Source organism: Leuresthes tenuis, unplaced genomic scaffold (genome assembly GCF_036924035.1).
Source record: "Leuresthes tenuis unplaced genomic scaffold, fLeuTen1.0.hap1 SCAF_24, whole genome shotgun sequence".
NCBI lineage: Eukaryota > Metazoa > Chordata > Actinopteri > Atheriniformes > Atherinopsidae > Leuresthes > Leuresthes tenuis.
The window spans coordinates 13,076,734-13,102,519 of record NW_027325378.1 but is presented as its reverse complement, the minus strand read 5'-3'; the positions used below and the strand labels follow the sequence as shown (position 1 = coordinate 13,102,519).

Here is a 25,786-nt window from a genome sequence, read left to right as displayed (position 1 = left end):
AAAACATTTACACAAAATAACTTCCCTCCCATACAGTTTCAAACTCAGCTGTTGTTTTAGCCTCAAAAACAGCAAGGACCGCTACTGTAATAGGTCAAGGAGATTTCCGGGGAAAATTCTTGTAGTAATTTGCGCTTCCAGAATGTCATTTGTTGTTTGGCCTTTAGACGTGAGTGAGGGCCTCGCGCAACACAATTACAAGGTCTTTTTCAATCTCGCTCACCCAGGATCACCCAAGGACACCTGGGACGGACTCAAACAAGCTGCCCCCCAGCTGCGAGGAACATAATTGCTTTCTTCAACCAAAGGGCTTCAACCTCCAAATCGCTCAGTGGATCTGAATGCCCTTCTGGGTAAAGACAAAGTCATCTGTTCCCATGTCTCCCTCATGGCAATAAAATACCCATGGCTTTAAGGTGTTATCTGCCCTCTCCGTGACACGACAACTTCTGCTGGTTAAGCAGGCTTTATACTGTACACTCAGTCTTATGGCTTGATTGGAACTTTGGTGGATTTGTTGTCTATTTTGGTATCCGGCTATTGTCTGGGTGCTGATATGTGCTTTACTGTGTGTATGGGCATGAGTGTAACATCTGGACATGTGTCGATACTGTCTCTCACAAATTTTCAGCTAAGTTATGAACTTCAGCAGGGATGTGGCCCGGCAGACCAGTTGTTATACGTACGTGATAGAGGATGAAGATTCAATCCTGGCAAACCTAAATGCCATTGAGGTGAAGAGCAAAATTGAAATTGTGTAAACTGACAAATAAATAAACAAATCACACGCGTGTAAAAGGGATTAAAAGACATGTCAGCCGTAATAGTTGAGTGTATGAGGGTTGTTTTTAAATATTCCATATCATTTTCATTATGTAGTTGGCGGAGAAGGGTGACTTGGCTCTCCTGGAGAACTTGGTGAAGAAGAGCCCAGAGGTCCTGGGCGAGAAAGATGAATGTGGAGCCAGTCCCCTTCATCACGCCGCTGCAGGGGGCCACGTCACGCTCATCCGATATATCACCACTGTCTTAGACTCACAGGGTAAGCACACCTCTGTCATCGATCATGACATAAGATGCACTGCCACATCTTTCAGGAATCCCTATAACTTAATCTTTAAGGCACTCTTATTTAATGTATGTTTGTCAGCATCTATATGCATTTGCATGTGTGTGTGTGGGTGTATTTGCATGTGTTCACCCACTGTGTCACAGAGCTGAACAGCTGTGATGACCAGGGCAATGCGCCCCTACACTGGGCCGTGGAGAAGCATAAAGCGGAGAGCTGCAAGGCTCTTTTGGACCTGGGGGCTGACCCCAACATCCTCAACATGGCTCTGCTGTCTCCCCTGCACCTGGCTGTAAGCCTGGGACATAACGACCTGGTGGAGGTGAGAGGGCTGGGCATACCCAGCTAAAATAAAGCTGAATTAAATGTGTTTACTCAGTCGTATTGGAGCCACCTGTTCATTTTGGGTGGCATTTATATTTTGCAGCTAACACTAGTGTATTTTGTGAGGCTGTGGTCGTTTTATTCAACTAAAATAAAGCCAAAATGCAGAGGCAGTGTGAAAAACTAAGTAAATTCTAATATTTTTTAGAGCCAGCTTTGGCAGCAATAACTTGAAGTGATAATTTTTTTGTATGAGGCTATTAGAGTCTTTTTGAGGAATTTTGGCCCACTCTTACATCATTGTTATTTGGATTATTGCCCCGTTGCATGATTCAATTTCAGCCATGCTTCAGATGTCAGTCGGATATCCTCACATGGACTCTGGAATACTTTCGTAAGACTGCGAGGTGCCCAAGTCCTGTGGTTGCAAAACAAGACCAAATCATCATGTCTCCACCACTGTGTCTGACATATAGTGTGAGGAGTTTTCACTGATATGCTGTATTTTGTTTTCACCAAACATGGCCAGACAACTCCACTTTTAGTCTCATCTGTCCAAAGGAAATTGGAAATTGTTCCAAAAGGCTTGCAAAGCCTTTGTGCAGATGCAGATGCAAGTGTTCAAACTTAAGCCATGTTCTCTTAAAGAGAAAAGGCTAAAAAGAAAACTCGTCCCATATTTTTCTAATTGTACTGTCATGAAATTTGATATCTAACTCGTTCCTGTGGAGTCTGACGTGTAGCTCTTGGTTTTTTTTTTAACTTTCTATAAGAAATGCATGGTCTAACAGTGGGATGAACTTGCAAGCAGCTCCATTCCAAGGACAATTGGCTGCTGTTGTGAATGTTTTCCACTTGCATATAATCTTTATTTAAACCAAGAACTGTAGAATGATGGACTCCAAATTGTTTGAAAATGTTCTCATATTGTCCGAGATTGAAGGGCAGCAATGATGGCTTAGCCAAGTTCATTGTTGATGTCTTTTATCCTTGACATTTTGTTAACACAGACCAGAAATACAATGCTTTCATAAAGGCAGTAACACCAACAGATGATCAGTTACCTAAGTGCATTTGATTTGCTACGCCTGGCTGCTACTTACCCACTTAATTCCCATGGAAGCAGTAAAGGTGGACTTCATTTTTCACAAACTGCCTCTGCATTTTGCCTACATTTTTGTTAAACAAATAAAGGCATGGTGTAATATATCATGTGTTGTTGTTAATTTAAGATTATATCTACCAAATGTAAGACCTGGTGATTTGTTACTGTGACCTGATACATGAAACCTTGAAAAATTAAAGAGGGTGTGTTTAAATTTGCTCTTTTTTTTTTTTTTTGCTATGACCAATTATACTGTAGGTTGGACACCTGATGGGAGCATGGATTGGATGTAACTCAAGTTTTATCTCAATGTTATCTCTGTTGCATTCTGCAGCTGCTTTTGTCCTACAGTGCCACAGACTGCAACCAGATGGGAGACCTTGGAAACACCCCACTGATACTGGCCTGCTCTGTCAATAACTGTGAGGCTCTCAGCATACTGGTACGTGTTAGTATTTCAGTTTGTGCCTGTAGCATCCCTGAACAATAACTGTCCTTCTGAGCAGAACACAATTACAGATTCTGACCCTTTATTGACAGCTAGACCTCTGTGGCTTTGCATCTGATAAAGCTTTGCCTCTGTTTGTCTTTCTTCTCTTGGTCAAAGATAAAGCATGGGGCGAAGCTCTGCCAACAGAACAAACTTGGCCATTTCGCAATGCACGCTGCTGCCTTCGCAGGTGCAAAGAAGGCTATGGAAGTCATTCTGAAGGCCGGTATGACAAAAGGAATGATCTATCATCAGAAACTGAAAGTGCTGACAATGATGAAAATGTTTTACAAGGCCAAGCAGTACATTGAGAAGATAGATAACAAGAGTTCACCTTAGCCTCGAGAGACATCTTAAATCTTGCTTGTGTACTTTATACATAGAACAAATGCCACAGACAGACTGTGTGTTTATTCAAAGTGGGAGGTCTGTTTGGTTAATTTGGGGGTTGTTGGCGGAGGTTTAGTGGGAGCACAAAATATTTATGATGTTTCTGTCATTGCTAAGCAAGAGTATTTGTGTGTACTGTATTAACAGTCTTGAACTGTTTATATTTTTCAACAACCATTCCTTCTCCTAAAGAACAAACAAAATAAAACTATATCAGAGTCAAAGGAGGAGAAGCTCTTAAGAAACTTTTATTATGAGCCTGATATGAATCCAGTATAATATCAATATTGAGTAATAGTTTATTTAATTCTTTGCTGCTGGCAGGAGAGCAGAATGGCCATGCTACAGTGTCCCACATCAACTATTTGGACAAGTCCAAGAGCAGCCCTCTCCATCTGGCTGTACGTGGTGGGAATACTGAGACCATCCGTCTCTGCATTGAAACTGGGGCCAAAATAGACCAGCAACAGGTACTCATACCACCAACAGATAGCAGATACACAAATGCAAATTTACATCTACACTTTCCATAAACATTCAAACAGTCAATCACAAGGGCAATCATTCATTTGGTTGTCGCCACTGTTTTTCTTTGGTTGTCAACACTGATAAATATATCAACACCTAGGAACTACGTATTAGAAATGCTGCTAACCATCTTTCATCTGTCCGTTGCAGGCTGCGTCAGATTTGCATTGTTTTATTTTCTTATCAAAACCCTTATTTGCCTACACCTGTAAAGCAGTTCCCTGGCGAAAGGTCTTAATCTTTTAGATGTGCTTTTAGAACACGTCAGTCTTATATCACACCCATCTGGGAGTGATCGTTATGTCTAGCCCCGGGCCCGTGGCCAGAGGTACGGCAGGAATAGTGAGTACAGTAATAGCTTCGGTTGCCTAAATTGATACAAATTACCTCCACTTACTCTGTGGAGCTGAGTGGAGTCATCACTGGCGTCCTCCTGCCAGTCCTGGTTATCTCATTAAAGGCTTGTGTTTCAGCCCCTGGTGTTCTGCCTGCAAGTCTGGGAGATACTCTGCTAATGTTACACTGGGGAAGTGTACAGTATGTATGTGTGTGGGAGGATAAATGATATGCTTGTGTACATACTAATTCTCGCATATGTTCATGTTCCACTCTGTTCTGTTCTAAATCTCTACCACACTGCATATGCACGGAGCAAAGTTTGTGGATATGTATGATATTTCTTCATTCATTATTCATCCCTCATCACACGTGATGTCTCCACATTTGCGGTTTAGAACGATCGGTCAACACCGCTTCATTTGGCCTGCACCCAGGGAGCTACTGAGGTAGTCAAATTGATGCTCTCCACTGTTGACCAAGTAGAGGATGTCATCAACCTAACTGATGGGGCTTGTCAGACCCCACTACACAGGTGGGTTTCCCTTATCCCGCTACCCAAAATATGGTAAAGGTTATCTCCATTGTGATTTATTGCTGGCAACCTACTAATTTGACTTAATATCATTGTCAATTATCCAGATGGAACTGAAGGAATGTTGACATGTTGGAAAATTTAATGGGTACAATGTCTTTTATTATACAAACCAGATGTGACATTGGAAAATCTAGAGATCTTTTTTTCAAAACTGAGCAAAGAACCACTTGCTGTAGCTTTGTTTGGTGGACAGAAATGTGAGCCTGATACGACTTATCTGATAGCAAATAACAAACAATTTTTTTTTTTCTCTGGAAAATAAGAAACCTCTTTTGTTTTTCGGAAAATCTCTGCTTAAGACTTTATCTCTTCCTCATCTCTGCATCCTCTCGCTGTCACGCCTTTCGCTTTTATGTCCTCCGTCCTACCCATTATTCCCATCACTTCTCCCCAGACGAAGCGGAAATGTCTGAGACTTGTGTCCAACTCCTCTGTCAAGTCGCCTTGACCACGACTAAGTCTAACAGAGAAAGAAATGATTTGTCTCAGCAAAATCTTTGTATCGGTGTTGTTTATATTGTTTGGCAACTAAATTCTTATAAAGCACCTGAGATCACAGACCATGCTAGAAACCATCTGTTTCATCATATCAAGGAGACCTATCGGTAAAGAAATACTTTGTCACCTCCTTGTTGAAGTTGAAGAAGAAATTAAAAACTTCTTTGTAGATTTGTAATAATTGACAATATTAAAAAAAAAATCATCAAATAATAACTTTTAATTAGAGACAATAATTATGGATAATGACATCATTATTATATAGATATAAGCCTCTGACATCAATTTAATCTGAAAGTTATTTGTGTTGGCTCTGACAGCAGCAGAGTAAAGGACAAAGGTCCTTCTCTACATCTTATTTTAATTTTGATAGCACTGCAATAAAATGCTGGATAATGCCCTCATTAATTTGACCAATAGCTGGTATGATGTTTATTCAGTCATTCATTCCATTGTTGAAATCATTCACTCCTGCCTCTGAAACTACAGAACATAGCCAGACTGTGAAGAACTGGTCATCAATGTGCATCATCCAAGGGAACCGATGCAAACCTGAAGATAAAAGATGTAACCACAAAGGAAAATCTGGCGCTTATATCATGCTCTGACACAGCAGAATTGGAATTAAATCAAGCTTATTCAACATCCGACTGTATGACTAAGACTGCCCTCAGAGTCATGCCTGCTGGTTTACTGCAACTCTGTTTACTTTTCCAGGGCTACAATATTTGACCACACGGAGTTGGCGGAGTACTTAATTTCTTTGGTAAATAAAACACACAAATACACACCGGCACACTGCACACCTGTTAGGACACCACAGGACATCCTCTGCTCATGTTATTAATCTTTGCATGCTTTCTCATGCAGTAAACGCTCATTTTAAAACCAAAAGGACATCTCAACAAGTTTTACATTGCTGCTGATTGCTAACATCACTGCTCACTGGATTTAATTTACTAGAACTCTGTGTGTGTGTGTGTGTGTGTCCCCACTACCATCATTACTCAGTATTTGCCATTTTTAATACCTTTGCCTCAGTGGATGTTCAAGTTGCTGCTCAGTGCTTGTGGACCATCTGTCGCCATCTGTTGCATCTGTTTTAACAGAAGTGCGTTGCTAGGAGGGAGGTTGGGTCCAAGTTTATTTCATGTAAACTAATTCTGTTAGCAAACACTGCACTGGGAGGTAAGGGGTTAACCGCATTTAGCTTTAGAACTATAAAATGGTGACATCCTCTGGAAGCCACCAGCATGATACAAAGTGTGTACCTGCTCTTCAACACAGATTAAAAAGCAGGACGGGTAAATTACATGCAGTGTTCTCTGCAGTCAGATTGCTCACAGTTTGGAGTGAGAGAACGGCAAAATTTTGCCATTTAAAGCAACCCAAACTTAAAAACTGTCATATTGTGAATCATTGTATTCACTGTAGTGAAGCTAAAACTGCTTCGCTGTTGTATCAGACTTTTAATTAACTTTTAACTATTATCTCAGCCAAAGAAGGTCTGTGTTGCTATGCTTAATTACATACACAATGGCTGGGTAAGCATCCCTCTGCTAATTAGCTGTGGCTAACAATGAAGAATGTAAATGTTTGCTTGGCATAGCTGTTTCCTCATTAAAGTTTTGTTTAAGTTGATTAAAAATCTATTGAAGGGGAGAAGGAGAAAGAGAACAATAGACCTTAATGGGAGAAACTTATTCCTGCTGGAGAGTGCCAGATCTGCCAGTTGAACCAACTGGTATTGTGTTGAAATCTGATCCTTTGCAAAATCATGTAGCGTTTGCATTAAAATGATCTTGAAGGAAGGATTCAGGAATTTGTGAATGGTCTCAGCCTCGGCCTTAGAGCAGGTAGGGTTACAATGTGGCATCTAAACAAACCTCTGAGTGACCTAAACTGCTGATCTGTTCCCAAAATACCAACTATACGATGGTATAAATGAGTGAAAAGCCAGAAAAAAGCACAAATACCTACCATGTTTTACACCTTGCAAAAGTAACTCCCAGAATAAGCTATCCATCATGTCTGACACAGCTCCTGACAGACTCGTCTGATCAGTTGCAGGATACGCTGCACAAACTCCATGCATGGGACGATGTGAAGCAACACAGATGTAAAGTTAACTAGAAAATTTCTGAAGAAATTTTGATGGGTGCCCAGCTGCTGCCCGTCTTCTGCCCGTCCACACACACACACAGATGAGAGCTGTGCTGTGCTGAGAGACCTGCTAGTTGCCAGTCAAGCATTAGGTATTTCAGTATTAAACTAAGGTACAGAGATAAGCTGAAACATAGTTTAACATTTGAGATCCTGGCCTGCTGTGGTGAAACCTGCCTGCTTTGGGCAGCATGAGGGAGAGACGGCTGGCTTAATAATGAACCACTTTACACTTTAAATGGTGTCAGCCATTATGTTTACCTGATTAAGGAGGAGAGTTTAAACAGCCAATCACCTGCTCAGTTACTGGTCTTTTAGCCAACCGAGTCCCCTTTTGGGGGGGTTGAAGCAGAGATCCCAGAGGAGGAGGACAGAAAGTAATGTTCAGACATACTGACAGTTTAAATGTGTTTATTTAGCAACAACAGATCATTATAATTCAGTCAGTTTTGATAAACTTTAACATGTCACAGTCTATAAATGTAGATACAATGAAACAATGACAAATATGATTGGAAAACAGAAATTGATGATCCTCATGTCCCTCCAGGCTCTGCTCTGCGTGTGTGGGGGGGGGTCCCTGTGTAGAGAAATATCTGTAAGCATTCACCATCACAGTAAGAGGAAGACATGAGGACATTAAACCCAACAACATTCAAATCTTACCTCTGTCCTATGGTGATAGAAACTCCAGTCTTCATCGGAGTCCTCGGTCACATCTGTGTTTGCTCAAGGTTGTTTGGGTCACTGCAGCTGATGGGAGTCCTTCTCTGCTTCATAAGACAAAAAGAGAGGAAACCAAATGTTGAGTTTCATGTAGATAAATTTTCTTGTTTTTGATTCATCACAAAAAATATCCAAAGTACAATCAATGTATTGAGTAAAGATAAAAACACTCACCTTTTTTCATAGTTCTTCTCCTTGGACACGTCACGATGCAGTTTGAATCCTCCTGTGGAAGGGCAGGTGTTCGGTTCAGCAGGACCTCAGATGGAAAGCTGGACACACAATCATTAACAGCATTAATCATAAACAGACATCCTTACTGTATGTGAGCTGTGAGGGGAAGTGTCAGTACTTACTTTAGACCTTTTTGTCTGTCTCTGCAGCATCTGCATGATGACTGTAGTCTGGATTCATGCTGGTTGCTCATGTTTTAAAAGCTGGAGACAACAATCATGAAATTAGCACCAAGCACACATGATGAAAAGCACTGAAACTGTCTTCATACATGTAGAAGTCTCACCTGTAAGTGCAGCGTTACATCTAATGAGGTCCTGCTTCTCCAACCGAAGATGCTGCATCAGTGTTTTCTGGGGGGGGGGGGGGGGGGGGGGGTGTTTGGTTTCTCTGACAGAAGAAAAACAAAAGCATGATAACTTCTAATGAATAAATGGAACAATCTGGTGATGTTATGAGTTAAGGATTCACGTTAAACAGAGTGAAGTGTGAGGTGTAACTCTGCACCTTTGACTCCAACATTTACCTCAGTTTCATCTTTTTCTCTGTCTGACTGAAGCTTCTCCGTCTCTGTCCTGTCTGCCTTCTCTGAGCTTGTCATCACTGGTGGTGTAGCTCTCCGACTGAACAAACTCATGATACTCTTCTCACAAAAACATGGTCAAGGATGATAAACTAATTGTCAAAGCATCACCGTGCCAGCACGGTACAGCAATCAGGAGGAATCACACTCTACTAGTTAAGCCATGATCCTCAAAGTTCATATTTCACTGATTGGAAGATATGTACAATAATTAACATAATTGCCAACTGTCAAATAAAATACCATGATTATAATTCAAAAGTGCTCATGACTTGAGAATATATAGACGAATAAATAGATGAATAAATAGACATAAAAATGGATAAATAAGCTAAATGAGCACTGAACACAAGCCATATTCTGTTCAAATCACAATGCATTCACATTCTGACTCATTCGACACCAGCACATAGCTTTTGCCGTCGAGCGCGTTCAAGTTCAGGCTGCGGGCTAACAATGTAGCATGCTAAGCTAAGGCAGGCACACAGAAACATCGGCGGAAGGAAAATTAGCAAATACGTTGTCTTTATTTAACTCGAAGACGTCATATTTCCGCCACGATCAACGACAGATAATGTTCAATATAACTGGTCAACACAAGCCTTATACTGAAATAAACTCATTAAATTCATATTCCAACAAGTTCAATTTGAACAAGCTTTTGCCGTCGAGCGCGTTCAAGTTCAGGCTGCGGGCTAACAATGTAGCATGCTAAGCTAAGGCAGGCACACAGAAACATCGGCGGAAGGAAAATTAGCAAATACGTTGTCTTTATTTAACTCGAAGACGTCATATTTCCGCCACGATCAACGACAGATAATGTTCAATATAACCACTCAACGTAAATTCATAGCCTTCATAGCATTCCACGCCAAACAGCGGGTTTATAGTGTAGCATGCTAAACAAGGCAGTCACACAGAAACATCGGCGGAAGGAAAATTAGCAAATACCTCGTCTTTATTTAACTGGGAGACGGTCATATTTCCGCCACGATCAACGACAGATAATGTTCAATATAACCACAACGTAAATTCATAGCTTTCACAGCATTCCACGCCAGACAGCGGGCTAATAGTGTAGCATGCTAAACAAAGCAGTCACACCGAAACATCGGCGGAAGGAAAATTAGCAAATACCTCGTCTTTATTTAACTGGGAGACGGTCGTATTTCCGCCACGATCAACGACAGATAATATTCAATATAACCACAACGTAAATTCATAGCTTTCACAGCATTCCACGCCAGACAGCGGGCTAATAGCGTAGCATGCTAAACAAGGCAGTCACACCGAAACATCGGCGGAAGGAAAATTAGCAAATACCTCGTCTTTATTTAACTGGGAGACGGTCATATTTCCGCCACGATCAACGACAGATAATGTTCAATATAACCACAACGTAAATTCATAGCTTTCACAGCATTCCACGCCAGACAGCGGGCTAATAGTGTAGCATGCTAAACAAGGCAGCCACACCGAAACATCGGCGGAAGGAAAATTAGCAAATACCTCGTCTTTATTTAACTGGAGGACGGTCATATTTCCGCCACGATCAACGACAGATAATGTTCAATATAACCAAACCAAGCAAAAAATAGATCTTACCTGAACAAAGCTCGCCAGACAGAAAGACTACTCAAGAATATTCGAAGAAGCAGGGGCGAAGTGACGATCCAACAACCAATGAAAACAGTGGAATTGCTGACGTGTGTCGTCAAGCGTCTGGTATGAAGCTGTTAAAACAGCTGAAGTGTTGATCATAATGGAAAACATATGAGTCCGTGCGCGCTGTCGCGCGCATTTGTCTCGTGAGTGGCACGAACCTGTTATCACAGCTGATGTGTTGATCATAATGGAAAACATATGAGTCAGTGCGCGCTGTCGCGCGCATTTGTCTCGTGAGGGCTAGAATGACGCTGTTATGATAGATGTGTTGATCATAATGGAAAGCATATGAGTCAGTGCGCGCTATCGCGCGCATTTGTTTCGTGAGCGGCTAGCATGACGCTGTTGGGTCAGTGCGCGCTGTCGCGCGCATTTGTCTCGTGAGCGGCTAGCATGACGCTGTTGGGTCAGTGCGCGCTGTCGCGCGCATTTGTCTCGTGAGCGGCTAGCATGACGCTGTTGGGTCAGTGCGCGCTGTCGCGCGCATTTGTCTCGTGAGCAGCTGGCATGAAGCTGTTTTCACAGTTTTGGCTGCCTGCTGACAGACAGAGGCTGTCATGTTATATTGTATTAGGAGCACAGATAAAACAGGCTGGCATAATGCTGTTACAGCAGGCCAGCCTGCTTGGCTCTGCCCTCATCCGCCATCTTGATTCTGCCCTCATCAGCTGTGATAGAACAGGGCAGCCTTCTTGGGTGTGGTCAGCATTAGTTGCTATGGGCAACAGCTGTGCCTGCCAACTGCCAACTGCCGAATTCTGCACCTCACTTTGTCCCCTTAAAATCATGGGGTTTTCATATTGAGGCAGAAATCTGGAACAAAACGCTCGCTGTTCGAAAAGTAGAAGTCGTATCCGAATAATTCTTTCACCGTGAGCGCCAGAAGGCCCGGGGGAAGCCAGCGGTGTAATTTTTATTCTTCTAACCCCCGTGGCTCCTTTATTATGGCAGTTTTAAAATGATTTTTCACACTGATTTCAGGGCTCGGCCGTTTTATAATGGGATGGAATGTTCCCTCTCTGCGCTCAGAGGGGATTTGTGAGAAATCTGTGAGGCCCAGCTCAATGACAGTCACATTGGGTGAAAGACAACTAAAATACCTACGTTTTGATGTATAATTTATCAAGATCAGGCAGATATTTTGGACGTGAGAGGCATTTGTTCGAGAAATTGTTTTTTAAAGATTTTTAGAGTGACAGTTACAGTGTAACTGACATTAGACGACCTCCTCTGGACACCTAAAACGTAAACTGCCGTTGTGTCAAAGCCGTATAAGCTATTAACAAGCCCTTTACCACAGTTAAAGCTGAGTCTTTCCTGTCACACACAAACTTTGAATGATGTGTGTGTGACGCTGTATGGCTGAGTTCAGAGGCCTCCAATGTGAGGCAGTTTGGGGCTCTTCGAGCCCCAAACTGCCTCTTTTTGGCCTTCTCCATTCATTTTCCCATTGACAATTTGCCCGCTTTTTCCCATTTATCCGCTATTCCGGTCGAGTAATGAGAGAGAAAAGTAATAGCACACTTCTGCCCATCGGCGCGCACGCAGCCATGTATTTTTTATTTTAGTCGGACCTTCGCTGCGGGCCGAGTTACGCGCCGAAAAACGTGACGGAAGCGGAAAAATAATAAGTATGAGCAATAGTAATATGTGTGCCCTGCCTATGGCATGGGGCACCCATAATAACTGCCTGATGCAAAAGTGATATGGTGTAAAAATTGTGATATATAGTGACTGCTCAAATCACAATAAAATTTTTGAGGTGCAAATTAGCTTTTCTGTGCCCTGTTCTGTGTAGCTGTTCTGTGTAGTTAACTTAGATTCTCTGTGGGCACTTTAACTGCTGCCTACAGTGAGTAAGCCCCCGACTACTCATTAGTACTTCACACAACTCCGAGATTCAGAAATATCGGAACAATCTTTAAATTTGCATTTTTAGCTTTTATGATTCGTCTATTTTTATCCATTCTTTTCTCTTGAGTCAGCTGGTCACATTTACAGGATAAAAGGGGTCTCAAATGTGCACTTAATATCTACTTATGTATTAATGCGTAAGAAGCATGAGATTAAACCTGCATGTTCAAGGTAAAAAGTCAGCATTTTCACAGCTGGTGACTTATGTAGAAGAAATATTGTGCAGTAGCAGCTTATTTGTGTCCAGAGTGTACAAGAATCTTTTTCATTGTAACACAGAAAGGACGTCAGGATGGGCTTTACTTGCCAAACTCAAACATTGGGAAACATCTGCATGGTTTTTGGGATTGTATGCTTTCCAAAACACAAGCACATTTCAGTAGGACGGAGCTCTTAGTAATGTGATAGCATCCAGGATCGGTATTGGAGTCTGTAACCACACAAATCAAAGTAGTACTTTTGACATTCAAATGTTCTGTTTTTCTCTCTTTCTTTCTTTTTTTTTGCGTGTGTGTAGTGGTGGGGCAAAACGGCCCATTTTAACTTTTAGATTCCATTTAATCACTCAGCAGATGCTTTTATATTCAAACTGACTGACAGTACAACTGAGGAAGTATCCATAGTAAGAGACCCTGGTGTAGGCAATAAGTGCTTTTTGTCTTTTTTAAAAGTCAGAGTACAAATAAAGAATTTAAGTGTTACTGGTCTTGGATAAGATGAGTCTTTCAGAGTCTTATAAAGGGTGAGAGCGGTGCTCGTTGAAAAGTTTTGAAAATCCAAACTTAAATCAGTAGTCATATGTATAATTCTATGCAACAACTACGGTGATGTGTGTAAAAATGACAAAGACAGTTTTAAAGATTTAGTTTATTGTCTCCTTAGGGTGCAGACCTTAACAGCACTGACTGTAAAGGAAACACTCCTTTGCTGTTGGCCACCTCCTGTGGAGCATGGAAAACTGTCGCTCTGCTGCTTGAAAAAGGTGAGCTTTAATGTTGTGTATCACTACCAGCAGCACTCATATAATATGTAAGATGTTATATAATGCATATTCTGAACAGGCTGTATGCATATGTTCGTGTCTTTTAAGGAGCCAATGTTAATGCGATAGACATAAGTGGCTGTAACTTCCTTCACCTCGCCATTCTGCAGCCCAAAGGTCTGAAAAACCTCTCAGAGGAAATACTGCAGGTACCCACAACGAGTGCAGTTTGCAGCTTTGCAAATGCACTTTGATGAAAATGTCATTAAGTTAATGGAATCTAATTAGTGTACAGTCCTTGATCAATTTGCTTGGCGCCCAACAGTATATGATAACACACATTCAAAGCAAATAGTGCTTTTTGGTATTGTAGGCTTGATCTAAAGTGATAGCAGTTTTATTGATATCATAATAAGACAGTATGTATGCCAATCTGTGACTGGGCTCTCTGTGTATCTCTGTGCAAATATACAGTCTCTGCAATGCTACAATGCTATAACCTTTTTTCCCCAGCAAAGTTGGGACTCTTTATGTGTGTTTTATTCAGTTTAATCTAGTACAGAGATAGCATATCATACACTCTTATGTGTATAGGCTTTTGGTGACACTGCATTGAAAATATATATGAATCTATAAATCATCGTGAACTCCGTGGAAAAACATTGTAAGATTAAACAGTTTATTGCTGTATCTAGAAATTCGAGTAAAAATTCATGTCAGCTTTATTCTATAGTGTCCTTCACCCAGCTGAGGGAAAAATTTAGACAAAACAGCAAAAAGAGGCAAAAAGAATAGAATAAAAAAAAAGACCATTCATGAAAGTATCTTCAATAATATGAAAACTGGGACGTCAAAATTAAAATGAAAGAGGATTATCCCTTTCTGACCTCTCGTTGAGACAATTGCAAGTACATTCAAAGAATATGTGACCTCCAGTGTCATGAGAGCGACCGCATGTGAAGTGTCAACATGGATGACAGTTGATTTGTAGAAACCTTTTTTTTTTTATTTGTTTGCTGCTTCCCAGACAATGCCCTTTGTCTTTGTTTATTTCAGCAGAACAATGCCAAGTGGCTTTCCTGCATTCCAGATTTAGGATTAAAACTGCTGGAGCCTTGTCTCTGTTTTTAGCATCTCGTGTTCCACATCAATCCCACTGAAGTAAAACTGTGGTAAATAGATCCATTTGCCAACTATTAGAAATGTGATGTTGGCAAAAAAAGAAAAACAAAGCTCAAATTTCTCAGTGACAACATTTTACTTCATTCATTCATTCAAGCATAAATGATGAGCAAATCCTTGTTTACTGTTATTGATTTAGATTTTACAATGTCACAGCCTTTCTGGGGAAGGTTTAAATGTTTTATATAATAATAATAATAATATTATGTTATACAAGAATACAAGATGTTTATCATATTTCGTGTCTGACTTCAGCAAAACAGTGTGAAGGCATTGCTGAACTGTGAGGATAGTGAGGGCTGCACCCCACTCCATTACGCTTGCCGACTGGGGATCCATGACTCAGTGAAGAACATGCTGGGCCTCTCGGGGCAGGTTGGCCTCGCATACAAGTCCAAGGACAAGAAGTCTGCTCTGCACTTTGCTGCTCAGTAAGTTTGATTTCTCCCTGAGGGCAGAACTTTCCATCCCGTTGATCCAAAAAACACTGATTTGACCTGAATTTTGCTCAGAGTTGCATAAACTTTGCAAATTTCTTTAAAGACTAAGTGCATTGTCATTTTGACACGGGCCACTGGCTGGCTATGGATCTACTTTCTTTATTCTATATATTGCTAACATTTCAAGTTTTCCACAGCAATGTATCCAATCTCTCTTTTGCTATTTCTTCCACATAGATTTTCATCATTCCTTAAGAGGAGAGACAGGAAGATATATGCTTCCCTTTCTTAAAAGTAAAAACACCCACAGAAAGTTAAAGACTGGAAATCAGACTTTATTCTTTGTGCATTCATCAAAGCCAAGATTTCTTTACCATGCCTTCGTAATTAAACAACAGTTGACTGATGAAAAATGATCACTGACTGGATTTTAAAATGTCACACCGTCCTGCAGTTGTAATCCTGTGAGAAATTCCTGCTCTCCAGAGCTTTTCGAAAGATTAATTACAGTGACACACCTTTTATTCAGTGACCTGAAGGAGTTGTCAATAGAATAGAATTCAATTTGCCAGGCAAATGTGGAAAAATATTACAAATGAATATTACAGAGTGATCAGTCAATGTTATTGTTATTGATTTTTCTATCGTGTTCATCCATTTAGAGGTATAAGAGCTAGAGGGCATGAGGAAGACCATGCTATGATATCATACTTTAACTTGTGTAGAAAACTCAATATCTATCCCCACTTGGACGACTATGCCGACACAAAGTGCCTCCGACCATCTTGAAAAGCTACCAACACGTGACTTCCCATAGCACCATGAGTCATTATTGGTAACCCCTTTGCTTTTATTTTGCCTACAGGTTAAAAGATTTTTCATGTTGAAACAAATTACATATTTTATGTCTTCTTTTCCTTGAAAATAATCTATTCATGCCTGAAGAAATGTGGAATATTTAAAGACCTTAATACAGCAGCAAACAACAACTTGCTATGTGAAGATATAGCAATGAATGGATGTTCCAGCAAAGGTGTTCAGATCCTCTCCCTTTATTCATTGAATGAATTGCTCTGAGGCTCTTTGTTTTATGTTCAGATTTTTCCTCTTATGAATACATTTATGAATACATACAAAATCTATATTTATGAGCTATTTTTGGGTTCCAAGGTGTGTTTTACTTTTCAGGTTTAACTAGATTTGTTTTGGAAAGAGAGTCTCCTGCTCTAATGCGGCACCCCATGGTTTTCTGAGGTCACACGTTACAAATTTAAAATGACTAAAATGTAAATCTGGATGTGAGTTTGCCTTGCCATATTTAGTATGCAGTGGTGTGAAGTCTGAAACCAAATGAACTGCAATCTTCCTCTGCACTCAAGACAGTGCCAAATGTTTTTGTTTCTTTTTAAGGAGAGGAGAAACTATTTGTAAATGAGGAGTTCCTGTAACAGGAAGATTGTGTTCTTGGACCAGATTCCGATTTAACCTTGTTAGGAAGTTTTGATTGCATTTGCAATAATATGATTATGAGTTGCTGTCATGTTGACTGACTAATCTTTGTGAACCTCCTCCCCTTTTCTCTCCTCTGTTCCATACTTTCCTCAAATCCACTTTGTGCCTCAGCTCACATGTCACACATTTGTGGGTTTTTTTCCTCTTGATGGGGAAAAAAAGACTCCAAGCACAGCACACTCACCCTAGAGTGTAGCCTGCAGATGAGATATGCCTTGATGTGGAGAACACAGCAAAAAGAGAGCACCAAGACAACTGTAGAGACTCACGCTAATAAAGCAGTGTGGTCAACACATTTCATTCTTAACTTGTAACATGCTACTGCTTGCTCAAGAGCTACTTTCAGTGCACGTTGTACCCAATTTTTTGTATAACATGCAGGTGGAACTGCTGTGCAGCTGCATATTGCCAGTAATCTTTCTGCAGCAGTAATGGACTGGTTGCACTGATAGAGAATATGCAGAAAAATATAATTCCATAGTGCAGAGTTATCAACAACTGATTAAGAAGGTTGGAGGGGAGAATAGGGAAGACAGATGACTCCCAAGCACATGATTTGTGTTATAATCCCGTTCATATTTTGACGTCTGGTCTTCATTCAGATTTTTGTCACATTTTCATCATGCATTAAAAGTAATTGGTGGAATAAAATCATGTCAGGTGTTATACTAGGCAATTCTGTAACAAACATTTTATTTTGTATAGCTTCGTCAACATTTTCCTAATTTTCCAGACGACATATCCCGCAACTGGTGCATTCCTACCTTAGAAAACGTCCAAAGAGGATGCTTCCCAGCCACAGAAAACCAACAAAGCAGGCTCCTGATCAACAGTCAGTTTGTGATGAGTTGGAAGTTAGAACTGGTTGAGGCAGGATAAGATGTGCCTGTGACCTGACGATATGCTTTTCACAGTGCCAGTTAAAGGTGGGACGGATATGCTTTTGTTGTGCATCCTCATTCTGTATGTAAGTCAGGACTGACTAACACATCCTTCAGTACTCTGTTATGTATAAAGGGCTGATGTCAGCACATAACAAGTTAGCACCACCCTCCAAGCCGTTTAGATTTTGTTACATATGAAGTCTTAGTGTTTGAATATGTGACAGTGAGACTGTTGATACTAATGTCTTCTTTTGCCTGTGATATGTTTTTCTAACATGTACAAATGACCTCACAGGCATGTGAAAGACTAAAGGCAGTCTTTAAGTGTCCCTGATGAAGATACTCAGTCAGCTAGAGGACCTGTGGTGTGGGCATTGTGTTTTAGAGATCAGCAGATAATAACACTGAAAAATAAGTACCTCTCCTCAATGTCTCTCCTCATCCCTCTTTTCTTAAAGGTATGGACGTATCAATACTTGTCACAGATTATTGGAGACCATCACAGATTCTCGTCTGCTAAATGAAGGCGATGAGCGGGGCCTGACGCCGCTCCATTTGGCTTCAACAGGGGGGCACACTAAGGTGGTTCAGCTGTTGCTGCGCAAAGGAGCTCTCTTTCACAGGTAAAGCCAAACTTGTTGTTGGGTATATAGATAACATGTATGTGTTTGAGCATAACCATCACATACAAATGCATAAGCATATCATTAAACATAATTTTTCCCGTTATTTTTAGTCATACCTTAAATCCTGCAGTGCATCGTACAGCCTAGAAATTTTTTTTTTTTTTTTTTTACAGTGATTACAAAGGCTGGACTTGCCTGCACCATGCGGCATCTGAAGGATACACACAAACGATGGAGATCCTGCTGTCAGCCAATCTCAAATTACTGGATAAAACTGATGAGGATGGGGTATGAAATACTATTGCTTCAAAAGTTCAATGTAGTCAAAAACAATTGCCATGAAGTCTTCTGGGTTTTTTTTCAAGGGGCAATTTTTAGACAGGTCTTACTTTTCCATGAATGGGGTGGTTGAATATATCTGCAGGCTAATAGTTACCAATAGCATTGAATTATACTGTGCATAGCTGTAATAAATCCTGAGTCTCTTGTTATTGCGTTGACATGCAAGAACACTGCACTCCACATTGCTGCAAGAGTGGGACACGTGGCTGCAGCCAGGCTGTTGCTGGTCAAGGGGGCAGAGATCATCTTAAACAAGAATAACACCTCATTCCTTCATGAGGCCGTGCAAAACGGGAGAAAAGAAGTGGTCAATGCTGTGATTGACAGTGACAGGTATGTTACAGCCACAAGTTAATCAGGATATAGATTTCATTCAGTGCGTATTTTGGTGACTTTCAGATTGATCTGGGTTTCTCCTCTTCCAGATGTGACGAAGCTTTGAGAAAATTCATTCCAGGCAGTAACCAACACTGTGCCATACTCGACATGATTGAGTCACTGCCTGAGACCTGCAAGGTGTGCTAGTGGCAAAAAAAAAACAACATAAATCTGTGCACACCACCATAATAAGTCATTTCTTCCTGCAGTTTTTTGTTATGTAACCTGTACTCTGATTGAGCACCGAGCAAAGACGTAAAACTCACTGTCAGTGTGATTTGTAACTTTTTTCAATAGCATCTGCTGGACCGCTGTGTGAAGGAGTCTGATGACGACCACAACAGCCCTGACTACCATGTAATTTCTCTGCAAGCTGGACAATAAAAATATCAAACTGATCTTTATTGTAAAGCATCTGCCAGGAGCACAATAAACTCTTCTTTTTGTGGTTTAGATTGAATACAATTTCAGGTGGCTCCAGGCTCCCGTTTCAGCGCTGAAGTATTCTGACCAGTTCAAAGCCATTCAGCCACTAGCTGCTGTCAATGTAAGCAACTTTTCACCTCAAATATGATTTCAGTTCAGAAGAATGCTAATATTCCGCTCCCCTGCAATTTCTAAGCAGCCACATTCTATGCTGGCCACGTAAAACCTGCTAATTAAGCTCTGTAGACATTTTCACTGGCATGTCCTATCAGGATTTGCCTATTCAGTCTTAAAAGACGCTTTTCCTCATGTATTCATCACAGTTTTGGCTTTGTCAAAAGAGATTTTACTTTCCCAGTGCAGGTTAGTGAAATTAAATTGCATAACCCTCCAAATCCCCAGTTTTTCAAAGCTGATGATGAAAGAGCAGATGACACTTTTTGATGCTTTGTTAAAGCAGAAATCTGACAAACCTCCGGCTCTCTGTTTTTGCAATATACACAGTGTTACCTGTATTCTATAGTCATCCTCTATTCATGATATTGCGATATTTCATATATATTTCTTATATCATCTTTCATCTTCTTCTCAACTTGAACTGATAATCATTCTACATTTTGCTCACTGAGATAATAACTGGAGTAACTACTTTTTTTAACACTTTCTTCAGGCAATGGTGAAGTACAACCGAATTGAGCTCCTCAACCACCCCGTCTGCAAAAAGTATTTGGCGATGAAGTGGTGTGTATTCAGGGTGTTAACCCAAGTTGGATGACAGCTTTCCTTTTGAATAAATCTTCCAAAATTACAGCGAGGGTTTTCATTTTCTAATTTCATGACTGGATGTCCTCTTCTTTGTTTACAGGGTTGCCTATGGGAGCAAAGCTCATGTGATCAACATGTTTTTGTACCTGTTAGGGCTGTTTCCCTTAACCCACCTGATAGTGACTCTAAGACCCAGTATGAACGTCACTGACACAGGCGAGCACGACATCATCATGGTGCCCATATCTTTCACTGAGGTACTACTAGGATAGTCAATTTTGATATGATATCAGATTATTTAAATGCCTACAGTATATTGCATGGGTGCAAAGACTTACCATGAGAATATAATGTCTTATATAAATCTAACATTGTTCCTAATTTCACAGCAAAACGTGTTCTTGTCCTTCTGCATGGTGATGGTCTTGATCATGAACGTCTACTCAATAGCGAAAGAAGTTGTGCAGTTGTCACAGCAGGTACGTTGCAGGGCACCAGGTCTGAGTAGAAACACCATAATTGTGTGAAACAGGTGTGATGGATGAGTACCCTCTGATTTAGCTTTGAAGGAATTACCGAATAGCCACTGTCAGAATGTCCCCTCCACACTTTGGACCAGTCGTTTTGTTATAACACTCAGATCAAGTCACATGTTCAGGAATGTGAAGCTCTACTGTACAATGATTGTAGGCAAGGAGAATGGAGACAAAATTGCTCAAATATTTCCATTGTTGTTTGTTTTTGTTTTTATTTTTTATGTTTTGTCTTTTCTGGTCACTCAAAAGCGCTGGAATTACTTCAGGGATTATACCAACACGTCTGACTGGTTTTCAGCCATCTTCTCTCTTCTGTTCATCATCCCCCTCATGCTCAATGTAGAGGGTTCATTGCACTGGCAAGCAGGGGCGACAGCAGTTTTAACCTCGTGGATTGGATTTCTCCTTTATCTCCAGAGGTACATTTCAGACTTCAGCATTCTGCGTGTATTTGAGCATGATGTCTTTTTCACGTTGTTCGGGTTGCATATTCCACCGGTTTCCCTAGGTTTGAGGGAGTTGGCATCTATGTTGTGATGTTTGGGGAGATCATGAAGACACTGGTCCGTATTGTGACACTGTTCGTGTACCTGATGTTGGCGTTCAGCTTGGCGTTCCATGCTCTGATGCTAAACCAGGTAAACTCACCTGCCTGCACTCCAGACTGGTCACCCATTGAAATTTGGAGCATTATAAAACAAAAAGAAATGACGAAGGGGGCCTTCAACTGATGAGCAGCTGAAATAAATACCAAGCATGAATTTTTTTTTTTTCCATTTTCAAAACTGCTGAAATTAGTGGTTGCAGTTTTCTGTAGGATTTGCAACAGAGTGGTAAACATGCACCTGTCCAAACCTTTTTGAAATCTTTTGCTGGTATCAAATCAAATGCAAGCAATTATTTGACTATGTTTTCTGTTCATACAATATAGGGTTTGAGTAATTTGCAAATTCTTGTATTCTGTTTTTATTGACACTAAACACAGCATCCAAACTTTTAGAAAAATGTGGCTGTGTGTTGTATTTCAACTGTTCTAGTGGTTCTTTTCACTAACCCACAGACATTCCCATGTTTTTGTTACTAGAGGGAATTCAACAGCGTGCCACTCTCAGTGATGCAGACCTTTGTGATGATGGTTGGAGAATTGAACTACCAGAGCAACTTCCTGGATGCTTTTCTGAAAAATGAGCTTCCTTTCGGTGTCCTGACATACTTAATTTTCGTGAACTTTGTTATGCTCATGCCAATCCTCTTGGTGAACCTGATGGTAAATATCTCCTGAAAGCATGACTTGATTTGTGTTTTATTTTAGCAAATACGATAATTCTGTTTTTCAGCTTCTGTTTTCAACAAAAGCTGGTATCTTGTAGCTTTCTTTACTTTTCTTTCAGATATTTTTGAATTGCATTGGTGGTTCTCTGTGTTGTAGATTGGTTTGGCGGTTGGAGACATTGCTGAAGTACAAAGAAATGCTGCCCTAAAACGAATAGCCATGCAGGTAAATATGGATAGCTTGTAAGTGTCAGCCTTTTCTATCCATCCATCCTTCCATCCATCCGCACACACGAGGAGAACATGCAAACTCCACACAGAAACGCTCCAGCCGGGAGTTGAACCTGGAACCCTCTGCTAACCACCACACCACCGTGCAGCCAGCAGCCTTTTCTAAAATAGCTAAAAAGATTTTGTTAACATATCAGATCCAACAACAGCAGCAGCAGCCTGTTTGCTATGATGATTAATGTGACAGATGTGCCAAATAATAGGAAGTTTAGTTTAAAGTCTCACTCCAGAAGCCCCCTAAAAATGTATGTGCTCCTCAAGTATTTACAATTTGAAGAAAAAAAACTCTTGTTGTGTATGAGTAGTAGAGTTATAGATTAGGTATGAATCTATCATATGAAAAAGCTGGCATGGACATGTTAACAAGGTTAAAAGTTAATTTTTAGTGAAGGGGAGATTTGTTTAGTGAAGGGGAGATAGGAATGTAAAACTCATGAACTGCATCTTAAATGTCTGACTCTCTGATCTCAGATTGATCTCCACACTGCTCTCGAAGATAAGCTCCCTTACTGGTTTATGAAACGAGTTGACAAACCCTCCATCATCATCTACCCCAATCGCAAGTGCACCAGGGTACTCTCAATGTCTACTTGAAACATATTACGCACAACATGCAGATTTGTGTTTTTCACTTATGCCAGTTAAGTATTCCTTATTCATTAACACGATCAAATTTCACAGAACTTTATGTCCCAAATGATCTCTGGTGAGGAGGAAAAAAATGAAGTCTGGAGTCGTGTGCAGTCCAAATCAAAGAGCTGCACTTTTGTGGAGAATGAGCTGACAAAGCAGAAGTCCAGGTAAAACACAAACCAGTCATTTTAAGTGCTTGAATTGACGACAACTAGACTTCTTTTCTTGGTTCTTGAAGATGTTTCCACTCTCATCCAAAAGGCCTCTGCAGTTCTAAGTAACAGGTGGGAAATTTTAGGCCTATAAGTTGTTGCTGGGACTTTCACACTTTGAGATTTGTTGAGGTTGTTGATGTCACTGACCCACCTGACCATCAAATAGGCGATTGTCACAAGTGAGTTGTTTAGCTGCTTGACCGACGTGTCGGTCATAAAGTATATGGTGTGAATGATTTGAAACCACTATTCATTTTCAGATGCTCCGAGGTAAATAAGTTGTCCTTGTTAAACAGGAAAAACTAATGTGGCCCCAAAAAAACCCAAGTTCAGTTGACTCTACTCCAGCAATTTAGATTGTTATGATTTGGAAGACTGAGAATCTACACTAACACATGAAAGGGTGGCTTTTACACAGTCACATGGGTGTCAGTTTTTTGTCCCCTCTAATCTATAAGAGGTGTGCAAGCTCATTCCTGGGTTAATGAAAAGATAATGGATATAATTTGGGACCCCAAATACATAAAACTGTAATGACAAGTGATGTGACTTTTAGTAGTAAATGATCCCAAGCAGTGTAAATTGTTTTTGATATGTGAGCAGCCCCTAGTGGTGATACACGGTAGAACTTTCCACAATTAGCCAGATAAATAAGTTAGGAGTATAACCATTTTAAAGTCTAACTACTGTGTAACTCTTAGGTTGCTTGAATTTATCTCTGAATAGCATTAGCTGATGATTTTCTCTGCAGGATGAAAGAGATGTCAAGCATCCTGGAGAAGCAGCATTGCCTCCTGAAGCTCATCATCCAGAAGATGGAGATCACCTCTGAGGCCGATGAGTACGACGGTCCTTTTAATATCAGACACAGCGTGTTGCCCAGCCCGAGTCAGCGTAAAACGAGAGGCCACGGCACGTCTCGGTGGGTCCCGCTCATAAGGGCCCTCGAGTCCACACGTAAATAAAGAGGATAAGACAGACACAGCAATTACAATTTTGCACAGTGAATTGATGTTCTATTATACAAGTAAAAGTGTTCCAGAAGCGTAAATTGTATACTTAAGGTATACAGGCATGTATCTGGTAATTTATTTAAAGATTTATGATCTGAACTCTCTACCTACACTCTGCATGCTGCCGCAGGCATTAAAAGTAGTTAACTGACCTATCTGCCAGTCATTTATGGAGAAATATTTCACTAATGACCCTTTAAGCTGTAAATGCAACTGTCACAACTAATTCATGGGACCAGAATGTGCATGTGGAACGATGGAATTTGTGGAGTAAACTGAAACTAATGTGTGTCTGTCGACTTAAATGCTGAGCACCATTGAACTAAACTATTGTAATGGTAGAATTAGGGGTCATTTGGTTATTTCCCATTGTTGGCAGAAACAATAACGCTAGTTTTCAGTAAGTCACAGATGTTGGTAAATCATTGTCATTTTGTCTTATGTATGAAGTGTTGCCATTCTTCTGTAACAAACACAGTTGTTGTCTCTAATGCCGTAATGTGTCTTTATGTGAAATGTGAACTCGTAAAATATATCTAATCTATTCTTTTGTCTCACGTTATCAAATTAAACACATTTTCAGTCTGGGAGCTAAAAGATCTTTGAATTGTTTTATGTATAAATTTTTATTATTATAAAACTGAATTGACCTAATATATAGATAGACAGAGAGCTAGATAGACGTGTTCATTTGTTCATAAACAATTTTTTCAAGGACTTTACTCTGAAATGGAAAATTAGAAAGTGCTCTATAATTATTGATGACCAGTGGATATTGTGAGTTCCTTTTTCTTTTTATCCGAAGGGGTATGATTATATATATCAAAAGTCTGTTTTAAAGTGATAGCAGTAGACATATTTACTCTTTCAGTAACCTGCACATGTGAACTGTTGGGCACGGGTTTATACGTGAATGTTCTGAAATTCGAAAACATCCCAGGACAAGATGGATACTGCCTCTGATTTGTGCACTGGCTTTCATGCTTGTGCCATTCAGCAGCTTCAGTGGAAATCATGGGACTCGTAAGAATGTTGGGAAGGGAACAGAGTCCGGCCTCTGACATCATGAGCCTGCACCTGTCCCTCTGCTTCTTCAGCGAAGACCACAATCAGAGGTCAGGACCTCTGAAAGTTATTGCTGATGGGCAAATGGTGGTTTTCTCTTAAAGTCAAGTTTAAAGTGTTATTTATTGCTGCTGGCCCTCAATTTAAGTATCCCCGGGGCAAATACAATAACCATAAAACTATCAATTACGCTGATGTTTTAGGTATTTTTTTTTTCTTTTACTTGAGCAACTATATGAACAGAATGACTAACGAGTAGAGGGTTTTATCCCAACCATTTTCCTGGTGACAGTGAATGAAACAGAAGGTTGAAATATGTGTCACATAGCCTGATGCCCTCCTGTGTTAGAGGGAGGGGGAAAGAAAATTGAAAAGGCTTATCAAATGAGGGGTAAATCCATCTGCAGAATCCCTGAGCTTGCAACTTCAAGGGTGTCTGTCAGGCTGTTCACCTCGCTGACGACTGCAGCCACAGAGGATGGGTTGGACACCTGCCTGAAACTCCACTTGTCTAACCATCACAACTTAATATATCAACATCACGTCAAGTTCAAGGATATTCTCAGAGCAGGGATCCCTCCAAGGTCCAGCTGATCTCTGG

General features: G+C 40.5%; 1 protein-coding gene and 1 long non-coding RNA gene across 2 annotated transcripts; one reads left to right on the top strand and one right to left on the bottom strand.

Annotated features, from left to right (window-relative positions):
• The first annotated feature begins 629 nt into the window (after positions 1–629).
• LOC140284384 (transient receptor potential cation channel subfamily A member 1-like) lies at positions 630–24,639 on the top strand. The gene is made up of 27 exons (XM_072378260.1): positions 630–734; positions 880–1,042; positions 1,216–1,391; positions 2,833–2,940; positions 3,106–3,214; positions 3,703–3,848; positions 4,641–4,777; positions 6,056–6,104; positions 13,506–13,605; positions 13,714–13,814; positions 15,043–15,218; positions 18,082–18,246; positions 18,423–18,537; positions 18,758–18,924; positions 19,017–19,107; positions 19,267–19,326; positions 19,424–19,516; positions 20,066–20,136; positions 20,261–20,417; positions 20,550–20,639; positions 20,946–21,115; positions 21,205–21,334; positions 21,781–21,963; positions 22,126–22,194; positions 22,731–22,832; positions 22,941–23,059; positions 23,859–24,639. The coding sequence occupies exons 1-27, from the start codon at positions 639–641 to the stop codon at positions 24,070–24,072; spliced, it is 3,357 nt and encodes a 1,118-aa protein (XP_072234361.1). The 5' UTR covers positions 630–638; the 3' UTR covers positions 24,073–24,639.
• Positions 8,409–8,825, bottom strand: LOC140284783 (uncharacterized). The gene is made up of 3 exons (XR_011910220.1): positions 8,748–8,825; positions 8,584–8,664; positions 8,409–8,499 (listed from the first exon to the last, which is right to left on the bottom strand). It is a non-coding gene; the product is annotated as an uncharacterized lncRNA (long non-coding RNA).
• Positions 24,640–25,786: the final 1,147 nt, after the last annotated feature.

Coding starts and splice junctions, on each gene's coding strand:
- LOC140284384 (XM_072378260.1), top strand. CDS start 639: ATGAACTTCAGCAGGGATGTGGCCCGGCAGACCAGTTGTTATACGTAC. Junction 19,517..20,065: donor AGCCACTAGCTGCTGTCAAT/GTAAGCAACTTT, acceptor CACTTTCTTCAG/GCAATGGTGAAGTACAACCG. Junction 23,060..23,858: donor CTGACAAAGCAGAAGTCCAG/GTAAAACACAAA, acceptor TTTTCTCTGCAG/GATGAAAGAGATGTCAAGCA.